At 41.9% G+C, this 15,703-nt stretch overlaps 1 protein-coding gene across 6 annotated transcripts in view; it reads right to left on the bottom strand.

Annotated features, from left to right (window-relative positions):
- Window positions 1–15,703, bottom strand: part of DCLK1 (doublecortin like kinase 1) — a 359,929-nt gene that overhangs the window by 170,014 nt on the left and 174,212 nt on the right. For 5 of the 6 annotated variants that reach the window (XM_030922322.1, XM_010383111.2, XM_030922321.1 and 2 more), the window contains exon 4: window positions 11,795–11,894. In XM_030922322.1, the coding sequence (XP_030778182.1) occupies window positions 11,795–11,894 (100 nt within the window). Of the gene's footprint in view, window positions 1–4,418; window positions 4,480–11,794; window positions 11,895–15,703 lie in introns of those variants that run through there. The other variant, XM_030922325.1, reaches the window with a different exon arrangement.

The raw sequence follows: 15,703 nt of genomic DNA, 5'->3' as shown, positions 1-15,703 counted from the left end.
TAAAAGATGACTCCATGTTTTGCAACCTTGGTGTTGAGAATGCTGATGCCATGAGCTCATCCAGGAAACACAGAACAAGAAATGAAGCTGACCAGGTAGATGATGAGTTCAGTTGTGGGATGTTTTGAATTTCAGGTGGCTGTGGAATAGTCATAGGGAAGTTCATAAGAGAAAGTTGGAAATGTGGTTCTGGAGCTCCTGAGAGGAGTCAGGGTTAGAGATGTATATCTCAAAGGAGGTACATTTAAAGATTAAGGATGTATTGTCAAACAAAAACAAACTTGGGTTTGACCTCTGCCTTTAATACTAGCTGTGTGGCCTTGAACAAATTACTTATCATCTCCAAGCCTTAATTTCCTTAATTGTAAATTTGGGAAAATTATACATACTTCAAAGGCTTTGCTTATTGCATACCATCTGGTTGCCATTTGTCACCATCACTGTCTACCAGAACCATCATTGCTGAAGCCATTAAAGTAGGTGAACTTGGCTAGGAATAGAGAGTAATTAAGTTTAGAAAAAAATGAATGAATCTTAGGGAACAATTATTAAGGGATATATGACTGAAAAGCAAACCTGAAAGGAGCTTAAGAGTATTCAAAGGGGGACAGGCAGACGATCAAGACGTCAAGACACTACAAAGGGTCAAGGGGCAAGAATTTCAAGGAGGGAATCATCAAAAATGTCAAATGCTACAAAGAAGTCAAGTAGGATAAAGAAGAAAAGAAAAAGATAGAACACTGAATATAGTGCTTTGAAGATTATCCTTGCTTAGTGGAACTACTACATATGTTAGGTATAGAAGCCAGTTGCAAAGGTAATAGGATTGAAAATGAAAATTTCACCCAGACTCCAAGGAGATGTATATCAGATACCAAAGTGAATTGTGAGACAGATCCTATTCCAGAAATTTCAAAGCAGATATAAACAGTTCTAGACCTTAGTCTTCTTACCCACTTTGAGGATATAAAAGTCTTAAGTTACTGGAGGGAAAGCAGATCTATGAGAAGGATTCCTTAAGAGAGAGCCTTGCTGTGAATTCCATCATTCCAAAACAGGGGTGATGCTCCCCTTCACCTCAATAGGGGTTTCACTGGAAGATCGTAAGTGCTTGATCAGTGTCCTCTGTGGACAGAGGGAAATGACAGACTGGTATTCATGTGTCTGACTTTCACCCGAGAGCCTCTGGCAGAAAACTGAAGGAGGCTTGGTTGTACTGAGTGGCCTGTTGTTAGAGGTAAAGGATGCATGAGTGTTCTGATGGATTTGAGGGCACAACTTGGCGTGGAACTAATTTAAATTCTTCCCAAGAGGAGCATCTGAGGCCAATAGGGAGGGCTTTGGAAAACAGGGACTGAGAGAGATTCAGCCAAAGCTGGAAGAAACTGAATCAACCATATCAATAAAGAAGAGCAAAATGTTCCCAGTGAGAGTCCCTGAAGAATCCATTAAAACACCCAAAAGAAAAGTTAGCTTTAAATCACAGTTTCTGGCTGAGAGAGTTTGAAGCCACCCTACAACAGAATAGTCAAGTAAGGACTTTCCACCTCTCCTTTCTCATCACCCTGCCCCATCTACCTCATCCCCATTGCAATCCTGGACAGATCAAAACAGTGGGGAGGAGAGAGTGGGCAGGAGAGAAGTCATCAACCCTCCCCTTGTCCTGCAGAGTAGGGGACTCACCACATGCCACATTGGGCTCTAGCTAGGTGTAGAAACAGAACTCCAGTTTTGAATGACTGGCATGTGGGACTAGATACTTTCACTTTGGAATGATGATGGCAGTTTGCATCTAGTAGAGTCCACAAGACTTTTTGACTATATTAGGAGGGACCAGAAAAATATTGGGATTCCTGAGGTGGCATCCAGTGCCAAGAAAGGAACTTCCAGCCTTACATAAACCTAAATGGATGGGGGAAGACAGTTTAAAAAAAAAAAAAAATGATAAAACCCCATCATTCTTGTGTGTTCCATGTACCAGTTACCCAATGGTATAACAAATGGTCAGGTTGAAGAAGTGGAGGCTTCAAGGACAGTCATTCTTTATTATTATTTTTTAGCAGTTTGGCAGAGAAAGAAAGGCAAAGTGGTTTGATGAGATGACGGAGATGACTGGAGGCTCTTTTAGTACAGGAGGAACCTGGGCCTAGCTGTGGGCTGAAAGAAAAGAGACTATACATAGGGTAAACCAACAAATCCACAAAACAGTAGGAACAGAATACTGACAAGGAAAGGTCACAAAGAGAAATAGAAGACAAAGACAGGGACTATCATTGATTTTAGAAGAGAAAGGAGACTTCATTTTTTAGAAAGTTGAGGAAAGCAGGAGAGAAGATGAGGAAAGATATAGGTCATTTTGGTCTAGAAGGAAAAGAAATAACAGAGTTTACAGTGAGTGATTTTGACCATGAGGGAAGGGATAGGAGGGAAGCTCCCCTTAGAATGAGGGCAGTGGGTAGTATTTGTTATTCTGGAGACCAGAACTAGGAGGACTATGTGCAAGCTGGGGAGACATTAATTTGGGCTCAATAACTTGTTAAAAATGAGCACTAGGCCGGGCGCGGTGGCTCACACCTGTAATCCCAGCACTTTGGGAGGTCGAAGCAGGCGGATCATGAGGTGAGGAGATGGAGACCATCCTGGGTAACATGGTGAAACCCTGTCTCTACTAAAAATTCAAAAAATTAGCCGGGCATGATGGCACATGCCTGTAGTCCCAGCCACTCGGGAGGCTGAGGTAGGAGAATTGCTTGAACCCGGGAGGCAGAGGTTTTAGTGAGCCAAGATCGCGCCACTGCACTCCACCAGCCTGGGTGACAGAGTGAGACTCTGTCTCAAAAAAAAAAAAAAAAAAAAAAAAAGCACTAGTGGACAGTGGAATTAGCCTTCTTCTAAATTTGCACCCCATCATCAACAAAGGGTTCCAGTTGGGGATGGAGGAACAACTGTTGGATGCTGTGGAGAGGGTTTCTGCATCAAAGGGGAGGGGAAGCTGATGACCTCCAAGACCTTTAGTGTCCACGATTCACATACAATGCTATATTCTGTAGGGTTTTCCATATCAAGAATTCATATGTCACTGTTACTGAATATAATAAAAAGGAAGGCCCACGAGGAGCGGAAGAGAAAATGTAAAGGAAAGATTGCAGATGTTATACAATGCCTTGATTTTCTAAGTAGGAAATTATCTATTTGTAGCGAAAGAACTAGCTTGAGCTTGAGTTAGAGTCTGTCTCCAAGGTACAGTACTCTATATGTATCCATAGTTTGGCTGTTGATTAAATTGGAACAATCACTATGTTCTGGGACATTTCATATTTATGCATGAGCTAAAAGGTAGCTATGGTCAGGAAAGTCTCCAGAACCCCTTGCGGCCTTTCCACTGCTTGGAGGCAAATAGGAACTTGCTGACGAGAGCAAAGTATGTTAGCAAATGTGCCCCGTATTCAGAACACAAAACAGACAAAAGCTCCCAAACCCTCTATTTCAGACATCAAGCTGAATTCTACAAATCAATGCAATCAGGGATGATCATACCAGATTTTATATCCTTTTCTCATAAGACAATGAAGAGCCACAAAAACTTAGAATTATTCAACAAGATAGCTATATTAGTTTTTCAGTTGTTTGGCTTTTTTGTTTGTTTGTTTCCTGAGACAGAGTCTCGCTCTTTCGCCCAGGCAGGAGGGCAGTGGTATAGTCTCAGCTCACTGCAGCCTCGACCTCTGGGGCCCAAGTGATCCTCCCACCTCAGCCTGCCAAGTAGCTGGGACTACAGGTTTGCCCAGCTAATTTTTTGTAGAGATGTGGTTTCACCATGTTGCCCAGCTAATTTTTTGTAGAGATGGGGTTTCACCATGTTGCCCAGGCTGGTCTTGAACACCTGAGCTCAAGTGATCCACCTGCCTCAGCTCCCAAACTGTTGGGATCACAGGCATGAGCCACCATGGCTGGCCCTATACTGTTTCTTTAAAATAAAAACTGTACATTCCTAGAATTAACATCTATTGAAACGATAAAATATTCTAGCACCAACAAGTACCATCCATCTCAAAGAAATCTGCTCACAGATGCAACGTAAACTGGCCTTATAATCCAATTACAATTTAGATTTACAAACAGTTGTCTGTCTATTGTAAATCACTAGTCATTTTACCACAGTATTTTTCCTAAGAGATAAAAGCCACTAGAATAATATGCAATATTTAATATTCTGGGTCAAAGTTCAGCACCTAAGATCCTCTGACATCTTTACACATAAACAATATTAAAAGTCAGTATGGACCAGCCTGGCCAACATGGCAATACCCCATATCTACTAAAAATATAAAAACTAGCCAGGCATGGTGGTGTGTACCTGCAGTCCCAGTTACTTGGGAGGCTGAGGCAGGAGAATTGCTTGAACCTGGGAGGCGGGGCTTGCAGTGAGCTGAGATCACACCATTGCACTCCAGCCTGGGTGACACAGCTAGACTCCACCTCAAAAAAAAAAAAAAAAAGTCAGTTGAAGGGTCACATCTGATCTAAGTGTTACTGCCTGCAGGTATTTGAGCTTAGCACACTGCCTAGTACATAGTAAGCTAGCTTATTGAATGAATAACTGCATGAGTGAAAGAATGGATGGATTTTGTTAGCAGTGACTCAAAAACTAGTTTGTGAGGAGGAGTGGTCTTTGTCCTGACTGTGAGCATCTTCCAGTGTTTCCATTAACCTTCTGGTTTCCTAGCATCACCAGCCTCAGGACAAAGCAGCAGGGCCATCAGGTCTCTTTAACTCAAATCAACGTGGGCATGGAAAGAGGGAAGCATTTACCAAGGGCTGGGACTCCTGAATACTGCCACTTTTAGAAGTCTGATTGGTTCTTCTACATGTGGTTTAATTTAATCTTCTAGAGATTCCCTCCAGAGAAGAGTGGGTATCTTCAAAGGAGCCTTAATTCCCTCTTACCTCCACCAGAGCAACAAAAGTTAAGAGTGGAAGAAATCAGTAGTAATCGCTTTCTGGTTCCAAAGAGCACCAAAAGCAGATCTTGATGTCATCTGCCTCCCATTAAGCCCCGCAAATGAAGCTACATGGCTGAGTCCAGCTGCAATCCACTAGGAGGTATATTTCAACTGAGGTGTCATTCCCCAGCATCATTCACTGGGTAATAAGGAACACAGTTTCGAATGTGCTTTGACATTTATTGTCTCATTTGAGGTCCATTACAACTCAGGAAAAAAAAAAAGTGTTTCAGGGAATAGGAAGCAGGCTTGGAGATGTAGAGACCACACAGAAAGTAGGACATAGAGCCTGGATGAGACTGTGTCTTCCAAACACAATCCTACTATTCCAATACTGTTCCTACTATTCTCTTAGGTTGGTGAAAAAGTAATCACTTTTTTTTTTTTTTTTGCCATTACTTTCAGAAGCCGTGATTATTTTTGCACCAACCTAATAGGTTCTAGCCCTATTTTCTTTTTTTTTTTTTTTTTTGAGGCGGAGTCTCGCTCTGTCGCCCGGACTGGAGTGCAATGGCCAGATCTCAGCTCACTGCAAGCTCCGCCTCCCGGGTTTACGCCATTCTCCTGCCTCAGCCTCCCGAGTAGCTGGGACTACAGGCGCCCGCCACCTCGCCCGGCTAGTTTTTGTATTTTTAGTAGAGACGGGGTTTCACCGTGTTAGCCAGGATGGTCTCGATCTCCTGACCTCGTGATCCGCCCGTCTCGGCCTCCCAAAGTGCTGGGATTACAGGCTTGAGCCACCGCGCCCGGCTCTAGCCCTATTTTCTTATCACCCAGAATTAGGGAAAGCAATCAGAACCCCCTGGTGAATGGTGCCTGATGCAGCTTCTGTCTTATTTGGGACATGAGTCCCAGGAAAATGGTTAGGATAGAATATTTCTAGAAATATTTACCAAGCAGATCTTGGATACCCAACACCATGGAGATCCATAAGAGAAGCTGAGAAAATGTCCATTCTAGAATCACATACCCAGGAAGAACATTGGACTACAGGCACATCTGTCTGGTGCAGGGAGAAGTAGAACTGGTATTTCCTGGAGATCGGTCACTACACATGCACACACGTGCACGGGCACACACACATGCACACGCACACTGTGTCTCAAAAGTCTTCCCGCAGTTTTGAGCTTTAATGACTTCAGAATTGTAAACACTACAAACATACAAAAATCTGAAAGCTTATTTACATTTCTTCTATAGTTACTTAGTTTTAGGAATACTAAATACATTTTTTAATTTTAATGTTTTGTTTCAGTTCACATTTACCACCTTCAATCAGAGGGGCAAAAACATTTTACAGTATAGTATATGATACCCCTACAATCCACACACAAATGACCCATGTCACGTAACATCTCATACTAAGCCTGCAGTCAAGTAAAAGTAAATTTCACACGTGCTGCTGTGAAAACGACATCACTACTAAGTCAGCTTGTAAGGCTGGCATTTTTCTTTCTTTCACACCCTAGAGCTCTTCTTTTTGTTTATACAAATTCAATTTTATCTTGTTAGACACAATCCACCCTGTTAGAAACTTTTTGGATCCTCATTCTACCTTTGACCACATCAGCTTTCCTCCCTGATGGTTCAAATCCACACAGCTTTAATGTTCTCTAAAGGACACTTTTTTTTTTTTTTTTTTTTTTTTGAGATAGAGTCTTGCAGTCTTACTCTGTGGCCTAGGCTGGAGTGCAGTGGTGTGATCTCGGCTCACTGCAACCTCCACCTCCCAGGTTCAAGTGATTTTCCTGCCTCAGCCTCTCGAGTAGCTGGGACTACAGGTGTGTGCCACCACACCCAGCTACTTTTTTGTATTTTTAGTGGAGATGGGGTTTCCCTGTGTTAGCCAGGATGGTCTTGATCTCCTGACCTCGTGATTCTCCTGACCTCATGATCCACCCGCCTTGGCCTCCCAAAGTGCTGGGATTACAGGCATGAGCCACTGCACCTGACCTCAAAAGGACACTTCTAACCATGCTAAACCACATCGAGTCCAAAGCAGATTCTTGTGGTGTGAAACCTGTTCACTCTCAGCAAACAAACAAATCCCTTCCTTCAGGGGTCTGACGGGACAATCCTAATAGAGATCTCCTCCAGCACATTAGACATCGGCCTATAAATCAGTACCTTTTGGACAGAGAAGATAAATCAATTAAAAATACAACCACCTATACCATTTACTATATATTTTCTTCTTAGTCCAAGGGATTTCAAGAGGGGCTCTGTCAAATGCACTGCTGAAATCTCAGACTGTCTGACAGCATTCCTCTGATCCACGAGGTGAGGAACCCCAACTGTGAAGGATCAGATGAGGGGCAGCCACTGCTCTGTTGTTGATGTATTCTACTAACAAATATAATGCTATTACTGTAAATATCTAAGGACAGATCCAAACAAATATGATAAACATTAGTTTACTTGTAATCCAAGTTCAAATAAAATTCGAACAGCTTCCACCAATGTCTTTTTTAGGTTGAATTTTGTTCCCCAAAAAGATATGTTCCAGTCCGAATCCTGGTACCTTTGAATGAATCTTATTTGGAAATAGTCTTTGTAGATATTACCAAGCTAAGATGAGGTCATACTGAATGTGAGTGGCTCCTAATCCAATAACTGGTGTCCTTATGAGAAGAGGGAAATTCTACTGAAATGCAGGGGAGAAGGTTACATGAAGGTGGAGATGGAGATTGGAGTGATGATGCTGCCACAAGTCAAGGACTGCTGGAAGCCATCAGAAACTTGGAAGAAATGAGGAAGGATTCTTCCCTAGAGCCTTCAGAGGGAGCACAGCCCTGCCAGTACCTTGATTTTGGACTTCTTGTCTTCAGAACTGTGAGCCAACACATTTCTGTTGTTTTAAGTCACCCAGTTTGTGATACTTTGTTATAGCAGCCCTAGGAAATTAATTCAACATCTAAGCAAAACAATGGACTTTGAAGGTAATGCCTATTAACATCAGAATCAAGAGCACTTAGGAACTGGTTGATAAAAAATCAGAAAGATCTGAGAAAAGTTGAAAGAGAGGATGACAGATACCTGGACTCCCGAGTAGGTGGCAGTCCTGGCCAAGGCGAGGCTCCAGATGGCAGTGGAGTGAATGGGTAAAGGAACTAGCCAAGCAGAGTCGAGGCACTGGCTTTGAGGCTGGGAGGTTGGACAAGAATTGACATCCAGCATCAGGCTCATCCCCAAGATCACTGTCCCTCCCAAGCGTGGGGTGATGATCCTTTCTCAACAAAACCCTATCACTTTTAAATGGCAACAGATCACAAATTCATCCATTTGTCATCAACACAGAAGCAAAACCATGTTGAGCTTCCTGTCTCCAATGTGACATTTTCCCTGCCTCTGTTTCATCATTCTAAATTAGACAACAAGGGAAGGATCTGCTGGCCTCTCTGCTTGTCTCTATCTATAGTGCTCTAGCCACCATCTCCAAGGTGCTAAGATTCTACTGATTGATGACGATATCGCTAAAATGGTTACATTCTGAACCAGAACAAGGAAGGTGTTATTTTCCGAATGTGCAAACTTAGGAGTGGAAGGAGGCTCCCTGGCAGTTTCCTATATTAATCTGGCTCCAATGTGGCCCCATGAAATATTCATCTACAATGGCAAATCTCCTCCCAGGATGGACCTTAAGAGACATCCTTAGGAGATTTCCTAGCAGGAATTAGACGGATGTATTATTGCTAAATCCTGAACTCACTGGGAGCCAGGTTAATCTGGAAAGTTAAAATAAAAGTGCCGCCTTGTGGCAAAAGGCCCACTTCTTGGCACCTTAAATGAAGCACAGCCCTGCAGAGGGCAAGAGTAGTAATTCTGAAGATGCCTGTACCCACCGCTGACACCCCTTTAAGGAAGCTACTATGGAAAAGGCCAAATGAAGCATCGATGTGCAAATACCATTTAGCAAGCACAGATAAGCTGGGTTAAATCATGCTCGGAGCACTTAAAAAAAGATTCAAATGTTAATACATTAGCACCAGAACATGCTGTACAAGCAACAGGAAAATTGCAGTTGTCAGCGTGTGAATTTAGTCTCGGGATAAGTTCATCCAAGGAAGTAAAATCTCAATTTAGATCGTTTTTCTGTTTGAGCCCCCTTCCTTCCATATCCACATGTTTCTTTTGGAATGGGGGAGGACATCGTTACTCAGCAAATGTATTTCACACCAAAAAGGGTTAGGACATTATTCATCCATGGAAGGGATGTGAAGTTCTCAGCTAATTAGTTTGAAGTGGTCCTTCACAAGGTCAAACCACAAAAGATGGAGAAGGTGTCCTAGGATGTGTGTGTGTGTGTTCGCATATAAGCCCTTGTGTGCATCTCTCTGTATATCTGTGTGCATTCTTTTTTATTCTTTTATTTATTTATTTATTTGAGACAGAGTTCCACTCTTGTTGCCCAGGCTGGAGTGTAATGGTGGGATCTCGCTTCACCACAACCTCCACCTCTCAGGCTCAAGCCATTCTCCTGCCTCAGCCTCCTGAGTAGTTGGGATTACAAGCATGCACCACCATGCCTGGCTAATTTTGTATTTTTAGTAGAGATGGGGTTTCTCCATGTTGGTCAGGCTGGTCTCGAACTCCCAACCTCAGGTGATCTGCCCTCCTCAGCCTCCCAAAGTCCTGGGTTTACAGGCGTGAGCCACCGCGCCCGGCCTGTGCGCATTCTTTTTAATGAGAAATAATTCTAAGGGGCAAATAGCAAGAGGAAAGGGGCAGTGCACCTACTGTATTACAGAATTTCTGGCATTTTCCTGTTGTACTTCTCAGAAAGTTGACCTGCTCATCATAGCAGGTGCATGGGAGTAGGTGCGGCATCCTGGGTGGAGAGCGCATTGGCTGTTGCGAAGGGAAGCCCAGCTACGTGAGCTCACCCAGCCCAGCCAGCAGGGAGAAGGGGCCCCAAGTCCATCTGGGGCCTAGATAGAGACCCCAGAGCTTGGAAGATGTGGCCAACTCTGCTTGCTGGTTTGAAAAAGAGATGTATTCCAGGTTGAGTTTGACAGGCTGTTTTCTATATCAAAGCAACAAACAGGCTTTCATTTCAGAATGCATCTGGTCTCCTAAACCATTCTATCACAAGCAGCTATTTTCTTTAAATGGAAAGTCAGGGCAGTTTATTTTTCTCAAAACCATGCTGTCAACTCTTCTGACTCTTGACTTTCACCTGTTCTACACAATGGCAAAGCTGTTCTTAAAACGGTGGTGTGGGGGAGACCTTCCCTGAGGACACTATACTTGTGATGTATTTACAAAAATCTGTGCTTCAAAGGGCACGTAGATCAGAAATAAAGATGGAATGTATTTGAGTCAACTTATTTAGAGAAAAAGGGATGCCAAACCACTCTTCCAGTTTTGGTCCTTGAACCAAAATAAATCTCTTCAAATGACACATCTATTTACATTCTTAATGGGCATTTCAAGTTTTCATGAGAAAGGGGCAATTTTAAAAATCCTTATCCCTCCCTACACACTCTAAGTCATTTTTTGGGGGGACAGGGTCTTGCTCTATCACCCAGGCCTAGTACAATGGCACAATCAGGGCTCACTGCACCTTTGACCTCCCTGGGCTTAGATGATCCGTCCACCTCAGCCTCCCAAACAGCTAGGACTGCAGGTGTGCACCACCATGCCCCGCTAACTTTTGTAGAGACAGGGTTTCGCCATGTTGCCCAGGCTAGTCTAAAACTCCTGAGCTCAAGTGATCTGCCCACCTCGGCCTCCCCAAGTGCTGGGATTGCAAGTGTGAGCCACCACACCCATCCTTTAAGTCATTTTTAAATCAAAGAATCATAGTTCCTAAGTGCATACAACTGATAATATGTATATATGCGTGTAACATAGATGCTGTGCATTAACACACATCTGCAGTGTTGGGGTGAGACCACTACATCACATCACTTTCCCATTATTGTTAGTGCTCAAGTGTTGCTCAGCCACTATTTCAAAAGCTCACTGATTTGTTTTTCTGCATTCATCTAAGCAAATAATTCATTATCACTTCAAAAAGCATTTCCAACTAGGCAGAATCTGAGTTGTCAGTAAATATGCAATACTCCCCTAATTAAATTAGAGTAATATTATCAAGGAAGGGGTACAATAATCTTTGGTACAATAATCTTACCTGTGATAGTGCTAAGATTCTCAGATGATTAATAGTATCAAAAATATCATTCTTAAAGTCACAACCTTTCATATTCATTTCCTAAGACATGTATTTCCCTCTTTATAACCATCCCCTCTTTATCAATTACAGAGTAGCACATTTAGTTTGTTAATGGAAGGAAGCTAACTTCTCTTTTCTGATATCTCACAGATGCTAATGACACATGAATGCTACAGTATTTAAAGGAAAAAGGGAAAGCAAGCCATTTGCCCGGTTAGGAATTAAAGGAAGCCACCTGAAAACTGAGCCTAGAAACATCTTAAATGATTTTATGATGACAAATCCCTCAGCTAAAAATTGTGGAAAAAATATATAATTAAAAATGTAGAAATCCACACCATCATCTTCTACGTAACAACAACTTAATTATTAAGTGGTTATAAATTAGCCATTAGTTACTTGTTCTTCTAAATGATTTCACTTTTCCAATTCTCATTTCATCTGTTTTCCATATTTAAAAAAAAATCAAAGAAATTCAAGATATGGAAAAGACACGCTGGGTGAGGATCTGAAACTGATTTGGTAGCTTTGGAGTTGACATAATCTTGGCCTGGTGCAGCTCATTTTCGAAAGCTGCCTCAAATTTCCCCTGGTTTTGAACTTTTTTTTTCCTTACCACTTTCATCTAGCAAGAAATCATCCTGGTAACGGAACTTCTCCGGTCCACATGCAATAAAAATGTCATCATCACCAAAAAAGTCCTGAAGGCACATCACCTACAAGAGAAAAGCATGGCACTCAGCAAGGGTGGTAGAAGAGCAATTACAACAATGCAACCCCACGAGCAGACATCTGCATAAAGCCCCTTCCCACCTAATGGAATCAACAGGGCAGCTTCTACAGAGGAATTTCAAAAGAGGGGTTCGAGCATCTGTTACTAGTAAGAAACATGTTCCATTTCAGTTCTGCAGGAAAACAGGATAAGGAAAATAGAACCAGTAACTGTCACATTTATTACTTGATATATCAATAGGCTCTGAGGTAAGAGCCCTTTGTTTCCATATTAGAGTAGGTGCAGCACCTCTCTCCTCTTCGGAATGTAATACTCTTTGATAGTAACACAAGTCAGCATATGGTTTTAACAACAAATATGTTTAGTAACTGAAGCCATCATAATCACTGAAGAAAAATATTTCTCTTATCATATGAACATAATCACCTCCTTTAAACCCATTCCACCTCTAGTTGAAAGAAAAATGAAACTCTTTTAAAAATAATAATAAATAAATTAAGCTATTGCTTAGGGTTAGAGAGATTATGGTAAGTGTACGCCCACACCCAAGCTCTGCCAAACTCTAAAACTCTCAGGCCACCCATTTCTTCTTGTCATGCAAAAGGCAAGTTTTAAGGCAACCTTTTGATATTTACTCGACTTACTCTCCAATGAGAGCTTTAAGAAAGCTAAATGTCATTTTTGCAAGTAAATGTGATCAAAATGAATAATTTTCAAGCATCTTGCTCTCTGTCTTTGGATAGACTATGTAACATTTTATTCACATTGTGTGCAATGCCAACACTAGGAACACTGCTGATTTCTAACTATTTTCAATTTCCTTTGACCACTTGGGCGAATCGTAAGATGGCTAGTTGCAGGCACCCATTCAGAGCTGTATGAAATAGAGGTTGTAATAGTATTTTCCCCTGGATATTTGAGGACCAGAGACAAGCCTCTCTGGAGTGCTCGTGGGCACCTCTGGAGTTCTGCTTTTTTGTCAGTCCCTGGGAATGCTACTCTGACACATCACATGTACTAGGTAAGACATAGAATAGTAAGTTGAGAGAACATAGCATTATTTAGAGTCCCCAAAGGCAATGATGTGTGGGCTTTAGACTGTCTTTCCAAATAATGTCTCATTTCTAAATAATCACTTGGCTGAAGTTTTTAAAATGCAATTTCTATAACAGTTTGATAATCAACATTAAACAAGAACGAGGTATTATCCATGGTTGTCAATGTTTAGTCTGCCCATGAAAGCTTAAAAACACAGGGGATTTAAGAGGGATGCTGTAATCACTGAGGAAGATAAACTGAAGGACTTCAAGAGTGATGTCAGAAGCTCTGATATTCTATTTGGTTTAAAAGCAGACCATTTGAATTCAGAACCCACCCTCCATTTCACTCCTCTTTCTCTGACTCCAACCCAATCCTGTTCATCTTTACCTTCATGACACCATAACTTCTTCTAGCATCATCTCCATCAACGCCCCCCCATGGCCATTTTCATTTTACATTTCATTTACAGAAAGTATTTACTGAACGCCTACCATGTGCCAATCAGCATCTGGCAGAAATGAAGAAGTCATGATCTCCACCCAAATGTGAACAATTAACCCAAAAGAGCAGTATCTCCTAAAGTGTGGATGGTTAATATGTTTTGTGCAAAAGAGAGTTCTAAAGCCAAACAGATTTGGAAAATATTTTTTTCCAAATTCTCAAAACCCTTAATGTTCTAATACACATCATGATGTCAAAGAAGAGATAGAAAAATCCAGTATTTCCCAAACTTATTTGATTCCAGAACTTTTTTCTCACACAGCATCATGAAGACAGATAGTGTTCCTCAGAGTTCCCTTTAGAAGTGGGCCGACAGCCATAGGTGAAAAGATCTCTGGGAACAAAGGAAAGAAAGAAGTTACCCACTCTGCTCCTAGGTGGCCACGCTTCTGCAGCTGATAAGTATTTCATTGCCAACTAATTTACTCACTCAAACATTTATGATGGGCCTACTCTACATCAAACATTCTGATGATGTATCTCTGATAGATGAAAAATACTGTTTTTGAAAGGAAACACATTCTCACTCCCACCATTTGCATTGGAGAACATCTGATTGCTAACCACATCCTACTCATCGGTGTGTTCATGTTTCACGCCACTTCTATGTGGACAAATAACTACCATCAAAACTACAACAGGTTTTAAGCAGGTTGCTAGCCAATGCTCTTCCATCAGTTTACTGATGACCATTCTCCAAGTCAGAGACTTAAAGAACGGAACAAACAATGATCCATCTTGGGCAGGTTGTTTTTTTTTTTGGCAAGCGGGAAATGAAACGTGATGAAATTTTGATGTTCTTTCCAACACTGAGACTCCAAGAATATAAAAGGAATGCAATGATTGTTAGAAAAAAGTAACTGTCATCACCCAGCACAAAAAGGCAGGGGCAAGTCACCTCAGTGCCAAGCAGCATGCATTCATTTACCTCTCACCAAACAGTCATTAAAATGAGAGAATTTGTTGAACTAGCAGAAACTCCGATGTTTTCTGTGTTTTCTGTTCAACATCATGTAACCACTTCCCTGCTCACAACTTCCCATTGGAAAAGGTAGGTATGGTCAGTAGAGCAAATTCAACTTTATAAAACTGCTCTTTGTTAGAAGTCTTCTTAAAGAGTTGATAGCAAAGGAGACTTAAACACAAGGTTATAATAAAGATGAATTTAGGATAATCTGTGCACTTCAGTGCGCTTCAATTATCCATGCACTCACGCTCTATCACTGATACAGAGGTAGCTATAATGTATTCCAACTAACAAGAAAGAATAACAGAGGGAGATTTATAACCCACTTCTCTAGACAAATGTACATTGAGAATTTTCCTTGAGGCATTACTGTACATTCTGATATTAAGGAATTATAAAAAGGTAGAGGAATTGAAAACCAGTGTTTCGCACAATAATCTGATTTTATTTATCTATGCAGTGTTACTCCTTTTGAAACCTGGTGTTCTAAAGATTCAGTATAGTTACCAGTTTTTAAAAAAATTCATTTCATGAATGAAAAACAGGCTTCGGCCGGGTGCAGTGGCTCAAGCCTGTAATCCCAGCACTTTGGGAGGCCGAGACGGGCGGATCACAAGGTCAGGAGATCGAGACCATCCTGGCTAACATGGTGAAACCCCGTCTCTACTAAAAAATACAAAAAACTAGCTGGGCGAGGTGGCGGGTGCCTGTAGTCCCAGCTACTCGGGAGGCTGAGGCAGGAGAATGGCGTGAACCTGGGAGGCAGAGCTTGCAGTGAGCTGAGATCCGGCCACTGCACTCCAGCCTGGGTGACAGAGTGAGATTCCATCTCAAAAAAAAAAAAAAAAGAAAGAAAGAAAAACAGGCTTCTTGTTACAAAGGGATAGTGACAATTGGCCTCTCAGCCATGAATTATCTGCTCCGTATGTGTCAGATGTTGGAAGCATTCATGATGATTAGATACAGGGCAGATGCAAAGGCAGAATTATCAAGTTTGAGAAAAGAGAGATGTCCATCCTGTGGAGAAGCACCTTTCCAAGCTTTTCTGTTCCACCTCCATGCTCTTCTACCTCCCAGGAGAGTTGATGTTTTCAGAGCCTGCTCTTCTCTGTGGTTTCACTACAGTCAGAGATTCCGCCCCTGTAATAACTTTCCAACCCAGGCCTTTCCCCCACCCTCCTCTCCTTTACTCCCAGCAGCAAGTCAGTCCATGGCTCATCCTCCTGCCTGTGGACCCTGGCATTTTACTCTAGTGGATTTTCTCAACCCTACCTCCTTTCTGT

This window comes from Rhinopithecus roxellana, chromosome 18 (genome assembly GCF_007565055.1).
Source record: "Rhinopithecus roxellana isolate Shanxi Qingling chromosome 18, ASM756505v1, whole genome shotgun sequence".
Taxonomy (NCBI): Eukaryota; Metazoa; Chordata; class Mammalia; order Primates; family Cercopithecidae; genus Rhinopithecus; species Rhinopithecus roxellana.
Note: the sequence above shows the minus strand (reverse complement) of the source record. Positions and strands in the feature narration are given on the sequence as shown.